Source organism: Prinia subflava, chromosome 8, assembly GCF_021018805.1.
Source record: "Prinia subflava isolate CZ2003 ecotype Zambia chromosome 8, Cam_Psub_1.2, whole genome shotgun sequence".
Classification (NCBI taxonomy): Eukaryota; Metazoa; Chordata; class Aves; order Passeriformes; family Cisticolidae; genus Prinia; species Prinia subflava.
This window is the reverse complement of record NC_086254.1, coordinates 36,492,153-36,510,055: the sequence shown is the minus strand read 5'-3', so window position 1 is coordinate 36,510,055 and position 17,903 is coordinate 36,492,153. Positions and strand designations below refer to the sequence as shown.

Sequence of the window (17,903 nt, the reverse complement as noted above, 5' to 3'; positions counted from 1 at the left end):
CTTCCACCACCAGCAACTTTAACTGCTGGGACTGAAGTCCCTTTGCAGCAGCAGCTCCAGTGAGCCTAGGAGTGCCCTGCTTGACTCCCTGCACACCCCACTCTCACAGGCAGACCAGCTTTCCTCACCAGTTGGACCCCAGGTTTCGCATGGGAGTCTCAGATGCCTTGTTACATAAAGCCCTTTATTCCTGGCACAGTAACACAGAAACAGCTTGAGCTGGTGCCTCCAAGGAGCAGCCCCAGCAAAAGACTCCTGGGCTTTTATCCCCTCACAGTCTAAGTCTAAGCTCATGCAAGTCTCAGTTCTTCCTCTCTAGCCCTCAGCCCTTGCAGTGTCTGAGCCCCTGGCTGGGCCACAGATCCAGTGCCCTTTGTTATGCACAGGGTCGGCATTTCCTAGCCTCTTCCCCCAGCCTCCCTTCGGGGAGCTCAGTTTGCAGCTGCACCATCAGCCCCTGCACTGAATGGATTCCTCATCATCCTTGGATCTGGAGAAGGCCTAATGTACTAAAGCTCTTTTGCTTTTCTGTCCAGGCTAAGTACTGTAAATAGGCTGTGATTTCAGACACTTGTGTTAATTGGCTGCAGGTTACTGTAGTGCCCACTGCTGGGAAAATTGGAAGACGGAAATTCAGCTTGTTTGACTGTTGGCTTAGGAGTCAGCCGTAGACTATTTTTCTTCTCCTCCTCTTCTCCTAGTTGTAATGACTTTTAGCTCTATAAACCTGTATGGCTTTATAAGTGAGTAAGGATGAGTGGGTAATTTCCTGTCCATTGCAAGGAAGTTAGCTTAGGGAAAGACAAACTGATTTCTGGGGATGCTGGGATAGTATGAAGGTGAAATGCAGATCTTTTCCATTCCTTTAGAGAACATCAAGATTATGTTGATCAGGGAAATTGAACTGTAATTCAGTGAAGCTGGTTATGAAGCAGGGGTCAGATTAGATAGCAGGAGCTCAGTGAAGGTCACTGGTGACTCTTTTAAGTAGTTACAGCTCTTCTCTGGAAAAATGTCCATTTGTCCAAGCATTGTTCTCCTGGCACCGGACCACTGGTTTGTTCTTTGCTGGTCTGTAGGTTCCAGCCTCTGGCAGATGTGGTGCATTTATTTTGAAGAACTCATTAAACTATGGGTTGCAAGTTCTGTGCTGCTTGTAGGTCAACAGCAAGTGCTGCTCAGGGTGCTGGGGTACAGTGTAGGTCATCAGTCACAAACTGGAATTTAGAACTGCAACCTAATATGACTTGCTAGTGTCATTGAAAGCTTGAGCTAAAGAGCTGTGAGGATAAGGGCTTGAATTCTTTCTTAAAAAAAAAAAATTGCTCTTCCTTCACATCTGAGTCCTGCCAGGTGTGCATGTGGCTATGATAACTGGTGACCCCTCTGGCTAAGTGACAGGAGAGCTGCTGAGGGGTCTTGTGCCTTAATAGCTCTTGGGTTTGGCTGGAGCTTTAGGCAGGCTCCAGATGTGCACCATCCAAGGCTGTAAGAGGGCTGAGTGATTGTGTAAAATGCGGATCTCTAGGAAAATTTGGGATGTTGCGTTGTTGCCTGCGGAGTCACCTGTGGGCTGCTGATACCTTTGGGGCTCGAATGCACTGTTAAATTTCGGAGTATGAGTTGAAGGACAGGTCTGTCTGACTTGCTTTCTAGGTTGCTGCGTTTTACCTATGGACCTTCATTTCCTCCATTCAAAATTCCCGATGAAGATGCTGGTCTGATTCCTCTTGAAATGGATAATGAGTGTGTTGCACAAACATGGTTTCGCTTTTTACATATGCTGAGGTATTGTAATTGCAGCCATCCATTGTTCCTGTTCTTGCATCAGCTCTATACATTTGTATGACAAACAAAACATTTATCTGGAGATGGCCAAGACTGAGCGAGTAAATAGAATAAAATTGAGAGACTTGTTGTGCCAGTGCCATGCAGCAGCTCAGGGCAAGCCATGAGTGGTGTTGTTCAACTTTGAACTCTGACTCTTTCAAAATGTAAACTGGTTAAGTTAATTAAAAATAGCTAATAATAATAGTTAATTGCTACTTTAGCTATTTGGCATTTTGGAGGATCTGAAAAACAAGAGTTCAGTAGAAGTTTGTTTCTCTGAGATAACAAACAGGAAGAGCTGAACAATAGTTCTGGGAGATGCATACAACTTCCATTTATTCTCCAGGTTAAATTTAACCTACAATTTATTTTTAAAATGGGTGTTTATATATTTATTATTATGAAGAAATCTATACAGTTAATCTTACCATACATATTACTCTTCCCTAAATGCACAAGTGAACCAAATGCTGTGTTTTGTTTTAAAGACTTGGACGTGGCATTACATTAATGCTCTCAATGGCCAGAATATTAAACAATTGATACAAAATACTATTTAATAGTTAAAACTAGATAAACATTAGACTGTTTAAAATTCATTTCTTAAAAACCCCTCTTTCTTCATCTGTAGTACTAATGTCACAAGTATAGTACTCTTGAAATTTGGAGTTTACAAATTTGCTGTTTCAGGATTTCAGTTAGTCAGGAAAAATTGCTCAAACTTTACAATCCACTCCCCTTCTTGTCACTGTTTGACAATATTTAATTCATTGCTTACCTTTCTAGAATAACTTTAACAATATAAGAAACTCTTAAGTGGGTTCGAAAGACCTCATAAGTAATTAATATTGCTGCAATAATTAGTCTAGAAAATGTGTGCTCTGGTTTGTTTTATTTTACTAAAATTGTTCAGTGTGTTTGGTAATGTTTGAAATGAAGAGAGTTATATACTGCCAACCCAAGAAGTGAAAATTGCCTTCCTGTGATGGAGTAACAGCTAAAATGTATTGATATTGGATACTGGTTGTGGTATTATTTAAATGCCTGAAAATATTGCATCTTCGAGTGTTTTTAGAATCTTAACAGCTGTGCTTAAACTGACTAACGTATATTTTGCTCTTTTTCTGTGCAGTAATCCTGTGGATTTGAGTAACCCAGCCATTATTAGCTCTACTCCCAAATTTCAGGAGCAGTTTCTAAATGTGAGTGGGATGACTCAAGAACTGAATCAGTACCCCTGCCTTAAACATCTGCCTCAAATATTCTTTCGTGCCATGCGTGGAATCAGCTGTTTAGTGGATGCATTCCTAGGTAATGCTTTTGTCTTACCCACGGATAGCTAGGAATATTAATCATTATTTTATTCTCTTTAAATCCATTTTCTCCATAAATACAGCAATAACAATTTATTATTTGCAAGTATATCCTGCAATTGATGAGGAGGAGACTTCAGATCACTTCTAAAAAAATTTATATATACAAAAGTAGCATTTGGATGCATGAAGTTGTAGATGGCCTTAGTTTCAAATGCAAAACAAATAAATAAATCAGAAATATAAAATAAAACCAGGGATCTCTTTCCCAAACAAGACTTCTCTCTTTCCTTCTAATCGCCAATGTAAGTGCTATGCTTTAGCATGTTGTGAGCACTCACCACCATATTTCTAATCTTTGTGGCAACTGCTATATGCCTGTTTTATAAAGTGTTGAATTTGGGCTGTCATCTTCAGATCTTTGTGATAGTTCCCCTTAATTTATGGTTGGGTTACTACTAGTGCTGAGTAGAAAAGTGGTATTACTTTGTGTCTGCTGGTAGCTGAGGAGCTCTGACTGGATGGAGTACCTGAAATTTAAAGCATTATACTTAGTATGCTTCAAACCTACTGAAAATTCTTCAAGGAATACATGCTATTATAAACTTGGAAGAGCCTGTCTCCAGCTGCTTTTCTGCTTAAATGCGTGCAAACAAATGTCATTTGCCATAAGTGTGAGCTGATGTGAGATTGCAGGAGACTCGAGCAGATACATAAACAGTGTTAGGAAAACAAGTGTCAGTGGAACGAGACTGTCAGCCTGGAGAAGAGTAGGCTCTAGGGGCATAGAGGGCAGGGTTAGACTGGATATTGGGAAGAAATTCTTCCCTGTGGGGATTGGTGAGGCCCTGGCACAGGTTGCCCAAAGAAGCTGTGACTTGTCCCTCAATCCCTGGAAGTGTCCAAGGTCAGGTCGGACTGTACTTGGAAGAACGTGAGTCTAGTGGAAGGTGTCCCTCCCCATGGCTGGGAATGGAATGGAGGGTCTTAAAGGTCCCTTTCACCCCAAACTATTCTGTGGTTTTATGAATCAGACACTTAAGACTTCTGAAGATCTTGTTGCAAGATAAAGCACCGAGAGTGATAATAGCCCACCTGGAGTGCAGAGATGGAGACTACCATGCATTGAGGCACAGGAGATTTTAGTGAAATTAAATTCAGGCTGTAGGTATGGAATGGGAGAGTGTGCTCAGGCAGACTTAAGAGCTGCAGAAAGCTCTTCAGCAAAAGTGATGGGAGAGCTCATTACCTTCTGTCACAAGTGCTAAAACATTGGATTTTATCTTGTTCTCTCTGGTCTCACATCTCATCTCACATGGTGTGTTTGGCAAAATAGTGCATCCTCTTTTCCAGCCAAATGTACCAAAACAATAGGTTTCATAGTGCATACTCTGCCTGGGGTGTAACACTGATGATTTAGCAGGAGCAAATTGTTCTGTAATGTGTTACAAAAAATACTTGTGTGCTTTAATCAACATGGTCAGAAAAAATCTGTGTCAAATTCTCGAGCACTTTGGTTCTCCACTTAATTTTTCAAATGGGGCACAAGGGTGTTGGAATTCATTAAAATGGGCAGACATGGTGTTTGTCACTTCAAGTTTTGCAGAAGTTGAGTTGCTTCTGATTGTGAGGGGAAGAGCTCTGTACACTGTGAATTTCCCTGAAACTGGATAAAAGCTGGTCTAATGTCCTGCTGCTGCCAGAAGATTATAGCTTGTTCTGCTTTCTTACTCCATCTGGTGTACTGCCTTAGTATTTGACTGTTCAGCAGCTGATTCAGCTCAAATCGAGCAGAAAGCTGTGTGATGGATGGGTTTCATCTTATTTTAGTTAGCTAAGGTGGCTTTAGGGCCAGACATCTTAGACATGTCTCAGAAAAAGGTGTAGGAGTTATGATTGGGAAAGAAAGGCAAAGGTGAGAGGCGTCTGAATTTTGGCAGAAGTGAGCCGTAAAATTGTCTTTGACAAGTGAATCTCGCTCCTTTCCCTCTGCCTGCTTCTGGACTGGTTCCTCCCATCTGCCATTTTCCACAATCTTAAGGTGTGGAGTCCTTTGGTGTTTTTAATCAGTTGCTTATCTTATGTAATTACTGCTTTCATTTGTTTATGCATTTATTTCTGCTAATAGCAAAATAAAGAGAGGTGATTTTGTTACTACAGCTGTTTTGGAAACAGGGGGGAGGCATGGCTATTGAGCAAAGGCTCCTTTGCTTACTAATAGTCTGCTCTGTAAGCCCATGGAATTCTTGCTGAAAGCCTGCTTTATTCCTGGCCTTACAGGCATTTCCCGACCCCGGTCAGACAGTGCACCACCCACGCCAGTGAACAGGCTGAGCATGCCCCAGAGCACTGCTACCAACACCACTCCACCCCATAACCGGAGGCATCGGGCAGTGACTGTGAACAAAGTGACCATGAAAACCAGCACTGTAAGATTTCATACTCTGAGTAGCTGTCCCTTTGGATCGTTTCCTCAGTTAGAGGAAGTAATTTCCTTGATTCTAGGAGCTGATCTGTTCTTCTGTTCAAACAGGTAACTACTGCACATGCTTCAAAAGTGCAGCACCAACCCTCCTCTACTTCTCCACTCTCTAGCCCAAACCAGACAAGCTCTGAGCCTCGTCCACTTCCAGCTCCTCGCAGGCCAAAGGTTAACAGCATCTTGAACCTCTTTGGATCATGGTTATTTGATGCAGCATTTGTTCACTGTAAACTTCATAATGGAATAAACAGAGACAGCAGCATGACTGGTAAATATTACAAATATTACAAAAAATATATGTACACTTGTTTCCTTGTTTTATGGATATTTCCTACCTGCAAGATTAACACATGCATACTTCAAAAATAGTAAAAATCTGGAGTGCTCTGTTATAGTTAATCACTGGAGCTGAGCCAGCACCTGCTATTAGCTGAGCAGTTTTTTGGGGATTTCAAAGTTTAGAAAAGCCCACTTTTTACTATTAAATACTCCCTTGCTCTAACAAGCATGTCACTTCTAATTATGATACTGGGGAAAATGCTATTAAGTGAAGAAAATCATATGGTAGGAGTCCATTTCTTAGCTTGAAATCTGCTTGAGTCTCTGATTAATAGGAATTATTTATATTGACTCTTTAATATTTGAAAAATTGTCCTACATTGCTCCACACAGTGCACAAAGCAGTACTTCTTGGTTTTGTAGAGTTACGAAAACAGGAGTCAAAATAGCTAGTGAAGTTGCTACCTATCAGTTATAGTTGCTGTGCGTTTCCCTTAATGATTTGATATCTTCATGTCTTCAACCCTTAACTACCAAACTTATGTTGTCTCCTGTGCTTTGCTCCGCTGCAGAGGTTAGATGTTTAGAGATATCATAGCAGAATTAGTACTCTGCTCAGAGACTTTTTAGCTCTCATCTTACTTTTGATGATAATATTCAGAAAAGAATAATCTTTCTTACTCCTTGTGTATTTTGAATGTCTGCTAACTTTTCCAAGAGATCTATCAATCAATCAGTCAGTAACTCACTGGCCTAAGAAAAACAGAAAAACAAAAACATTTGTTGTACCAAGTTGGATGTATAGTGGGACTTGACAGCAGCAGTTAAACTGGTGATCTTCCTTGTTTATTGTGTCAAATTCTTCTGTGAAAGCTTAGGATTTGGAATCTTCTAAAGATGTTTTTAGGTATGTAGCACATGGTTTTTGAAAGTGTTCTTTGTGGGTTTCTTTAGTAGGAGTTTGGAATCTCTTTGTGAAAGGCTCATGATTAGGGAAGCAGCTGAGCTTAGGAAGGGGCAAGGCATCCTTTGAGGATATGTTCGGTTGCATACATGTTTAATGTATTACTGCATTTGGTGCTTTTCAGATTGATTAGATCATTTGAATTTTGACATAACCTGTTTCTTGAGCAATTTTAATGCAATGCTTAACCTGCAAAGGAGGGATGTCAGCTGAGATGGTGTTTATGCAAAAGTGTCAGCTGTAAACAGAGGTGTTGTTATACTGGCAGAAGTACACAGTCATCCAAAATCAAGAAATTTAACTTCCTTAAAAGGGTTCCAGGGCCTTCTGTTCATATATGCAATGTCTTAAATCACCTAACAGCAATCAGAAAATTGTTGTGTTACTAGCCTTACAGGGATATTAACTGGCTTTCTGAAATCTAGAGACAGCTGTTCAGAATTGAGTTAAATCTGTTCCTCCTCTGTGCTCTTCTGAACACTCTGCAGTGAGACCAGTCTTCGCACATCGCATGATCTGCTGTGTATTAGCAGCAGTGGTTCTGAGACAGTGATGTTGGTGGACTCCCCAGGAACCTGTCTGTGTCATGTCCTCTTTTTTTAGCGATTTGGAGGACAGAATTAACTTACGTGAATTTCTTCAAGTGTCTGCTGCCCTTGCAGGGTGTTGTTACTGCTGTATAAGGTCACTGGTCACGATAGTGCCAAGGTGGGCTGGCTGAAGGAGAGAGAAATACTTCTGGACTCCTACTTCTGAAATGCTGTAGAGAGGTCCCGAACCCTGATTGCCTGATTTATCCTTTTGCTCAGCCTCTGCTTAAGGTGGGAAAATGAGCAAGACGTGTAAAGGGCTAGGCCTCTGGAGTTTCTGTTGACTTGAAGCATCAGTGTCTTTCCGATGAGCTTTAAATCCAAATCATGAAGTTTTTATTCTGGGAATCTGACTTGTGTTGCCTGATGCCTCCGAGTAAAGTCTTTTCCTCTTTGAAGACCATAAGGCAGGAGGTGCTATGCTGGCTGATGAAGTGGGCCGGGAGGGGTCTCTATTAGGGCTCCCCCACTGCAGAAGTGGGGCCCATCAGTAACAATCAGGTCTGCCCATTGTGCCGATTCACTTGCTCTTGCTGCCCAAAGATGTGGCTTGAAGGAGGAGGGCCAGCAGAGAAAGTGCGGTTAGCTGCCACAGTCCCTACCCTTAGGAAAGATGTCCAAAATAAATGCGATGCTTTACAGCTGTAGTTTGGCTGTTCCTGTATGTCTTGGTCCATCTGCTATCCTTTGTGGCCGTGGCACTTCAGCCACTAGCTGGAATATTCTTACCATGTCTGACAGTGCTGTTGATAATCTTAGCATTAGCTTCAAGAAACACTATTATTTTTATGGGTGCTTTTAATGTTTTGATTGGGATGTGTTGGCACTTAAAATCAGCTTTGCCATATAGTATTGTCTTCCACTGGCCCACACACACTGTTTTTCTTTAGGTCTGGAACTGCAGCTGTGTAAGATCTCAGCAGCTTTAAACCTTTCTAATATTTGTTTTGTTTCAGTGCCATGCAGTTAGGAATTCCTTCTCTTTTGACTGTCTGATTTGGCTTCTTTGTTTCCCTGCCAGCTGGAGGACTGAGGACCACTTTGCAAAAGTGTTGCAGCTTGCTCCTTGGTCCTGTAGAGATCCAGTGCCCTGGGATGCTTCTGGAACGCTGCGTTTTCTAGTGTGTGTTTCTCTGTCCTCTTCCACCGCATGGCACAGTCTCAGTGGGAAATCCCCATGATGTGGTTACTAAAGAGAGATTTATGAGCTCAGTGCAGTGCCTACCAGGGGCCCTGTGGATGAGCCATGATCTCAAGCTCTCGTTCAGAATTTAGTTTGGTTCTTTTAAACAAATCCTGCTGACACACATTGCCAAGCACGTTGTGCTTGTCCCATCTTACAGCACACCTTTTTGATGAGCTCTAGGAAATAAAGAGCATTTGATCAAGGCTGATGTGAATGACTACCCCTCTACCCTTCCTTTTTTTCCTGTCCTGGGATCTCATGTTTTACCACTGTAACTCTTTAACCTCCAGAAAGGAAGTAATGAAAAATGATGGGTGGAAAAAATGTCAAGATTTTTGTAAGTCTTGAGATGAAAAAACTGTCTAAATGGATAGAAGGGTAAGTGGACTTGCTCTACTTGATCCTGCTTTGCAGGGGAGGGCTGACCATCTCCAGAGGCCCCTTCAGCCTCAACTCTTCAGATTCTGTCAGGTTAACTGCTGCTGTCATCTCACGGGTGAACATCTTGTACCAACTCTTGATTGTGGTTGTTCTGGTTTTGTCTGTCTTTGTGAAGAGAAAATTGTTCTCTCTCAAGATTACCTGGAAGTCATCTGTATACAGTTGGCTACTGGTGGAGGTTATCTGTTGTCTTTGCTCTTTGAGCCCAGTCTTGCAAGGGAGTCCTGTGTCATTGTTTGGATTCTGAAGCAGAGCAATGATCTTCCATCATTGGCATGATGCTTTTGGGTCTTGAGTGTCCTTATCAGGTTTTGGGTTCTGCACACAGACTTTAATGATGAAGCTTTATGGTGGGCAGCTGATAGGTATCATTGTGTTGTGGTGAGAGAGTAAAAATGGCCTGTTGAAAGATGCATAGGTGGTTTGAAAGCAGCTGGATCCTGCTGTCATAGTCGTTAGAATTAGATGGGTATGTGGCATTTGTGTAGCTGATAGTGTGAGATAAATAGATCCCTATGATAGATAACATTCATAAGAAATCGGCTACAGAGCCTGTATGAGGTTAACCCAAGAATGACAGCTTGGGGTATGTGTATCTGTACCAGGGCAGATTCAGTGGCAGGATGTGTTTCAGACAAGCTTGGCCATACAGTTCATGCTACTGCTACCTACTGTCAGCCTCTGAGAGTGGGAAGAGGCTCACCAGCACTTTGTGCCAGCATTTCAGCAACTGAATCTCCAATCTGATGGGCTCATTCTCAATCCTTGTATCTAAAGGATGCTGGCTGTGCAGTTTATAGCAGCTGAAGGAGCACCTCAGGGACTTGCTGATATCACCCAGGGGCTGTTGGCAATGGGGGAGTCTTGGGTACATCATTACTCTCTCCTGTTGTGGCCCTACTGTCATTAATGTCCCATAGAACGTTTCTGGGGCTCTAGGAGCAAATTCGAAGCAGCCCTGTCTGGGATCATAGTGAGTGCTGCTGAGAGACTTGGGATCTGACCCTGCCTGCTCAGAGAAGTAGCTCTCCCTAGCTGGTGGCTGCTGGAGTTCTTACTCTCTTCTTTCTCTGGATGTTGTTTGAGATGTTAATGTTTCCGTGAGTGTTTTGTTTCTGCTTTGGAAGATTGTTAATGAAGCTGATGGTCAGGGGAGGCATGCTCAGGTATTCTGGTTGTTAGCTATTTGGCTTAGGGAAATGGGAGTTGTAATACCATTGGGAACTGCTGGTTTGGAAGTAGGAGTACTGCTGTGAGGAGATTGCAGGTAAGTAACTTCGCCCCTGCAAGACATACCCCAATTCAGTGGAGCCCTAGGATAGCCTGCTATATGCTCCATGTGCAGTGTGACATGGGGACAGGTCTGTAAGCTGAGACGGGTTAATACATGTTAAAGAGCTGGTGTATGTTGATATGAACAGCTCTAAATTTCAGTCGTATTTTGTAACTTTTTGTTCATTGTTTTGCATGGTACTTTCAAAACCATAATTTTGAACCTGTATGCCAATTTCCTATGTGTTTAACGAGCTTGCTGTATCATAAAGCTTTTAATCTCTTTTTTAAAAAGCTAAAAGCTTCTTAACTTATATTACAATTTCACCATCTTAAAAGTATTTTATAATTACTGCTGTCCTTTGATTTGTTTCCATTTTATTTCTATTATCTTGCAGCATCTTTTATCCAAATTCTTCTTTCTTATAAATCTTGTAAGTAGGAACCAGTAGCTTTTCCTTAATTGCGGTCATGCTTTTCTTTTTCCATAATCCCATATTTTATTTGTAAATTCATTCTCATTGTCTCTTGTAGCTTTTGCACTTTTACATGAAAAAGACGAGTAATTTTTTTTGTGTGTGTTTTTGAATGGGGAGGATTGTTGGCAAAAGCAAATTAATCTGCCTGAATCAGTCCCATCTTTTCTGTACTTTAGTCTGTGATCATGTCATGAATTTCAGGACTTTGCACTAACCATGTTTTTTTTACTTAAAGCTTATTTTACAGACCTGGTGTTTGATTTGTATGCATTGTGCATGTAGTGTTTTTTTCCAACTACAGTATATTGCTGGATAGCTTATTTAGGACAAAAAATGGCTCATGGGAAGATACATAAAGATTTGTACTTATTTGCTACTTAAGGTCAATGAAAATTTATGAGGTAAACATAGGTTAAATGATAAATTTGAGAACAAAAAATTAGGAGTAGGCACTTGTCATTAAGACATTTCTTTAAAACAAAACAAAAAAGCATTCTATCTGTAAATTTTCAGGTATTCCAACTGCTAAAGTGTTAACATGCCTTTGTTTTTCAAGGCTGACTGTGAACCTGCTGTTCCCCAGTGTCCCAGAGCTGAGACAGAAGTCCTCTTTTGCTGGTAGAAACACATAGGTGTGATTATGTCAGGAGCACACATTGTCTGCTGTTTGCTTTTGTAGTTTATAAAAGTTTTGGAAGTCCATCTAGTCTTAGCTAAAAGCAAGAACACACTCTTTAAGATGTTAGTAATCCTATAGCAAAGCTGTCCAAGGAAGAGGGGAAAAAATTGAAAAAAAAAATCACATTGAGTGCAGTATGTATTTTGTTTTGGTAGCTATTCTGGAAGAAAGTATGGAGCCAACAGTGAGTGGTCTCGTATCCACACAATGCTGAGGTGTGAAAGGAGACCAGAAATCTCTCCAGGAAGACGTGGATTGGAATGGTGTGGACTGGCAGAACTGGCCTGTGGGGAGGGAGCACAGAACTCGGCAAAACCCATTAGGACCCTCTGAGAGGATCGTGGAGCTTCTTGTAGGATAGGGAGCAGGAGATGGCCAGGCCACGGTAGCTACTGTCTGGAGGCTCTCTTATTTATTTGGCAGATTTAGTGATCGTGTGAGGAGAGAGGGACCAAACTAGGAGAATGGGATTCCACAACCTTCCCTTTCTTATATGGGGCCTTAAATTTTTTTAATTATTTTTTTAATAAGTATGTTGGTACAACAAAACTGAATCAAAGCCGCTTGGTGTTCAGGGCAGCATGAGATGAGTTGGCCAGCTGGAAGTTAAGCACTTCCTTGGAGGTCAATAGTAATGGCACCATCGAAATTTTTTGGGTTTTTTTAAGGGAGCAAGGGAAGGTGGCATTTCATTTTTGTGGGGACAAGAACTAGGTGATGCAGATCCTTGCCCTTTCAGAGAGGATAGGAAGCTAGTGTTGGATGTAAGCGCTCTCTTCCCAGCAAAAAGTTAGGACAGTCTCTAGGATATGAAGGTCTGAAGATCAGTTGTTGTTATCCTTATGAAGAAAACAAGTTAGGTACACCCACAAATGCTTCCTAAACAGAGGGCACTGACTCAAATACAGTGAACTAATAGCTTCATGTTAACTACTAAATTGGACTTGATCTTTGTGTCCAGGATCCCATGAGCCTATTCTGTACATTATCACGCACAGTGAAACACTGTTTTTTCTCTTCCCAGCTATAGCGACACAGGCTAGTGTGGAGTTCCGCCGGAAAGGATCCCAAATGTCCACAGACACTATGGCTTCCAACCCCATGTTTGATGCAAGTGAATTCCCAGACAACTATGAAGCAGGAAGGGCAGAGGCATGCGGGACACTGTGTAGGATATTTTGTAGCAAGAAGACTGGGGAGGAAATATTACCAGCTTACCTATCCCGGTACTAACCTATCTTCCAGTTGCTTTATTGGTGTAACTTTATGATGCAGACTAATTCCCGGTGAATAGCATTCACTTGCTGTCTGAATCCTGTGTTGCCAGTTTAAGAACAGCTATCTGGCCTTCAGAGGCTGGAGGTGGGATTCCTAGCTAAGCCCAGCACTGTTTTTCTCTCATGTTTTCATGATGCTGATTTTCACTGGGTTTTCTTCAAATTTCAGTTGAAGGAGAGTACCTTAAAGTGCCTCCAGCTGGAAGGAACATTTTCTTTGGTGCTTTCTTGCCTCCTGTATTTTTATTTTTGTTTAGTTTGTCACTGAATATTGTTCAGACAAAAAAACACAAGTGTGCAGGCATAAGACTTTGTACGCTTTATTAGACCACAGAGGCTCTTGTGTTGTCAGATACCACATCATTTGGTTTGCTTTTTTGTAGTTTCCTTTTTTTCACCCTCTGAGTATTGAAATGCAGTAATATCCCATTATTTGAAACAGTTGTGTTTGAACTACCTCTGTGTTCAGTTTATATCTGAGAAAATGAAGCAATTTTGCCTGTCATAGTATATCTTCTCCACAAATTTTTGTTACGTAAAATAGCACATGCTAGAGGCAGAGAATCAGTTTTAAATCACGATTCTCTCTAACTCTTCAGGTACATTTGTCCCAGATGGCATTAAAACTTCCAGGAAGACTGGACAATTTTATTTCCTGAATGTTGTCATATTTTTTGTATAGATAGCTCATATTTCTCTTTGCCAGTCAGTGGGATACCTCTGTGTCTGCAAGACTTTTGAAACAATTAAGAGAGCATACGTGTTCTCTAACAAGAAACTGCAAAGGAAGCTATCTGCTCTAAGATGATGGGCAGCTGAGTTTCTGCCCTTGATTTTTCATTTGAAGTGGTTATAATGATTATGATTGGTTTCGTTTTCCAAATTGCTGATCAGTGTGTCTTGTCCTGACATCCTGTCCATTGTCCTGTCCACTGCCTCCCCCAGGATTTCACAGTATTTTTCTTGTATTGGGGAGTTAAAATCAAGGTCTTGCTCCCACCCTTATATGGGAAGGGAGTAGTGGAGAGCAGGTGATCCGCTGTTAGTAACCAGCTGGTTGTGCTTACTCAGCTCCCAGTCTGGCTGTTGCAACAAGTCAAAGACTTCAGTAAAACTGTGCTACACTGGCATTTCGTATGAAATACCTATCATTTTGAGGGTTTATTAAGCTGGTCAGTGCTTGCCCATGCTCAAGTAATTGTAGGAGAAGACTTATATCAACATTTCCGAGCTCTGTTTTTGAAACTTACTCTGTTTTATATAGACCAAGATCAAATAGTGGCTGCAGAATCATGTGGGGTTCTGATGATTTTATGTGCAAATAATTAAATCTTATCTTTCTTTGTCAGATTTTACATGCTTTTAATTCAGGGTTTGCAGATAGCAGATTTCGTTTGCCACCCGGTTCTTGCCAGCGTTATTCTAAACTCCTCTCCTCTGTTCTGCTGTGACCTGAAAGGCATTGATGTTGTGGTTCCGTACTTCATTTCAGCTTTGGAAACTATTTTACCTGACAGGTAAATTGCCATTTCCATATAAACATCATCAGAGATGTTGGAAGATGTTTGTCATTCCTGTGTAATTTCACCAAAGAAATTCTGTCATGTGGGGCCCACAGTGTGTGTGTATTTGATGGTGATAATAGCAACACTGTGTAAGCTCAATTTTTCAGTTTTATTTAATGCAATTTTCTTTAAAGCAATAATAGTGCTTATTTTAACTGAAATATGTGAGTTGTTAGCTGCATACTCATTGATGCAAAGCAGTGCCTTTAAGAATAGGAAAATATATTGAAATATGCCAAAAATATATTGAAAGCCAATTGATTTTAAAGTAAAGTTTCACAAGATATTCATTAATGGCTGTTGTTGCAGTATATTCAATAAGTAAGTAATCTTATGCATCATTAAATGGAAACGTTGGTAATTTAGACTGGTGAAATTGGAGTAGGTTCTTATCAGAGCTTTATAGATTTCTGAATGTTTTGCTACGTTAGGCACTTAATAGTAGTCTCTGCATGCCTTCTTCAATGTATGTGTTATGTCATGGTACCCTGTTTCATTTTGATGTTAGGCATTTAGACAAAAAGTGTTATTTATCTCCTGGGCTTAAATCTGAGCCACTGCTTCTTTTGAATAGGTCTTAGAAAGAAACAGCTACATTGCATACTGCGAATTACTAAAAACTATTGGGTGGGTGTATATTTAATATTAACTTAGTTGTGTTTGGCTCTACATTCTTGTGAAAAGTTCATTAACTGTCTGATGCTTTGATTTGCAGGGAACTCTCAAAGTTTAAAATTTATGTAAACCCCACAGAGCTAAGAAGAGCTTCCATTAACATCTTGCTATCTCTGTTGCCTCTCCCTCATCATTTTGGAACAATAAAATCTGAGGTAGTGCATTTATCACTATGCTTTGCATTCCATTTTTCTTTTCCTGGGAGTAAGATTTGGATGAGTTGTGGGTTGTATTGGGTGTTTTCTTTAGCACTGGAACTCTTCCGGTGAACATGAAATAGTAAGACCATAGTACAAGGTGTCAGTAACAGTGTGTGCTGTGAACATTGACTTTTGAAACCCTGCTGACATGATCTTTAATTGATACTGAAATAAGTGTATTTTTTCTTCAGGTTGTCCTGGAAGGGAAATTCAGCAATGATGACAGCTCAGCATATGATAAGCCAGTAACATTCCTGTCCTTGAAGCTGCGGCTTGTGAATATCCTTATAGGAGCTTTGCAAACAGAAACTGATCCCAACAACACTCAAATGATACTAGGTTATTTCAGCTTTTTTATTTATTAACTGTATTATAGAGGTGTCTGTCTTAATCTGTCCTGGGACAGTATGGGTTATTAGTGATGTGTTGCTTTGCAAGAAGAAGGTTTAAAATCCTGCCAGGTTGTCATATGTGTAATCTCCCTCATAGTATGAAAACATCTTGAAAAGCCTCACATATCTGTTAATCTCTCTCTTTTTATGTGGAGTAGTACTTGAAAAGTAGAGGCAAAAGTAAAGCACATTCTAGCACAGAAAGTCAGTCGTAACTAGAATGGAAGTAGTTAAAAATATTGTAATTTTAGGGGATTACTGACTAATGGATTTCAGAGAAAACCTTAGGTTTTGATATGTTAATCCTAAGAAACATACTGGTGACTGGTGACTGGTGCTCCAGCATTTGCAAAATACAGATGACATTTGTTTAGCAGTCTTTGACAAAAGTTTTAAATAAGGACGAAAGGATTAGAGTGTGGAGCTGCACTATGCACAGTTTGGCAAACTGTTCTTGGAGGTACCAAGTGGATTAACATTATTAGTGAGTACTCAGGAAGTAGATGAAAACTTGGATAGTGCATAATCTGTCAAGTTAAATTTGTTTTCAGGTAAGTACAAATGTACATGCCTATTATTCTTACTTGTCCCATCTTAGTCTTCTCTCTAGAAGTGCTTTTTTCAACATGATGGTGTTCTTGCCCATACCACTTTCCTTTTGTCTATTTAAAAAGGCAGCAGTCTTGTGAGAGGGGTGTCTGCCTTGTTCTGGGAGGCAGTTTACCTGGTTAACAAGAGAGGGCAAGAAAATGATGCATAGTTAAGGGAAGGGAAACAAATCAAAGTCTGTAAAGACTTTTGGAAGGCTACCTTGTAATATTTTAGGCAGTTTCTTTTCTCACAGAAGACTAAAGGGGAGTAATTTGAAAGAGTAACTTGCATCCAGTGCTGGTGAAGGGGTGAGGATATCTGTGGTTTCCAAGTGAGACCCTCAGAGCATTGGTGCACCTGAGGTTGTCCCACCTCCAGTACTATGTCTGACACCTCAGCATGATGCTTTGTTAAATCCCACCTCTGTGGTCCCATGCCCCTCCACACTTAGTTGGTCTGCAGCCAGATGGGTAGGTGCTCTACCTTGAATGGCTTTTCTACTGGGAATTATTATTCCCATACTAGTCCCTGCCAGTTCACCTGCCTTTGTAGTCCTCCTATTAAGTTCCTGTTTCCATATGTGAAGTTACTTCCTGCTGGCTTTAGCTGGAGCGGAGTCATGAATCTCCAGTTCAGCCAGAAATTCTCACATGTGCTTCCAGCTTCTCAACAAAAGCAGGGTTTGTTTCCATCTGCTAAATAAATGTTGGGCAGCAAGTGGTGCACTTCATAGAATCATAGAGTGGTTTGGGTTGGAAGACACCTTAAAGCTCATGTCATTCCATCCTGCTGTTCCATCATGTATTCCACTCCTATTCCCTGGTTAGGGACACCTTCCACTAGCACGGGTTGCTCCAAGCTCTGTCCAGCCTGGCCTTGGACGCTGGGTCGCTTCTCTGGGCAGCCTGTACCAAAGCATTCCCACCCTCACAGGAAAGAATTTCTTCCCATCATCCCACCTCACCTTACTCTCTCTTGTGTGAAAACATTTTCCCTTGTCCTGTCATTTCCCTTCATAGAGTAAGTTGTGTTTTCCTAAATGTTCACTGATGGATGAGGCAGGGAAAGGAGGCAGAAAATTAAAACTGAAGGCAACAAATGTGCCAGTCCAGTGTCAGCTAGTTTCAGGTCCATGTCCTTGCTGCTTCTTCCCTCATCATATGGGGGTGATGCTGCCAAGCAGATATAGGCTGTTCACCCTAGTTTAGCTAAGACACATCAGCAGTTTTGATTTAAGTGAATTAAAACTTTCCTCAGGTTGAGGAGAGAACTCTGTCCTGGCTAGCTTGGATGCAGTGCAGTCGGGGACCCCTGCAGTTAAGAGCTTCAGCTTCTTGAATACAGTATTTTGGGCACTGATGGGAATTGGAGCATGGAAAGTGAGAGGCTGGGGAGAACTTGCAGGCAGAGGGAATTTCAGTGTAACTCACCTCAGATTATGAACTTACCTTCTGATGGATAGCCTTAAACGTAACCTGAGTTTTTAAATGAGCACAGTCTGGTATGAGACAAGGAACCACTCCATCCCTTCTGTGAAGCTGAAATCCTTCCAAACTGAGGAATCTGACAGACCTATCACAGAACAGTTGGGACTGGAGGAGACCTCTGGATATGATTAGTCTAACTTCCTGCCAAGGCAGAGTCACCAGGAGCTGGTGACACAGGAACCTGTCCAGGTGGGTTTTGAA

The 17,903-nt window shown here is 41.2% G+C and overlaps 1 protein-coding gene across 3 annotated transcripts in view; it reads left to right on the top strand.

The window, feature by feature from the left end:
* Positions 1-17,903, top strand: part of RALGAPB (Ral GTPase activating protein non-catalytic subunit beta) — a 66,890-nt gene that overhangs the window by 16,567 nt on the left and 32,420 nt on the right. For all 3 annotated transcript variants that reach the window (XM_063404779.1, XM_063404778.1, XM_063404777.1), the window contains 8 exons: positions 1,657-1,788; positions 2,963-3,141; positions 5,424-5,572; positions 5,677-5,893; positions 12,540-12,741; positions 14,142-14,309; positions 15,073-15,187; positions 15,424-15,571. In XM_063404779.1, the coding sequence (XP_063260849.1) occupies positions 1,657-1,788; positions 2,963-3,141; positions 5,424-5,572; positions 5,677-5,893; positions 12,540-12,741; positions 14,142-14,309; positions 15,073-15,187; positions 15,424-15,571 (1,310 nt within the window). The remainder of the gene's footprint in view (positions 1-1,656; positions 1,789-2,962; positions 3,142-5,423; positions 5,573-5,676; positions 5,894-12,539; positions 12,742-14,141; positions 14,310-15,072; positions 15,188-15,423; positions 15,572-17,903) is intronic.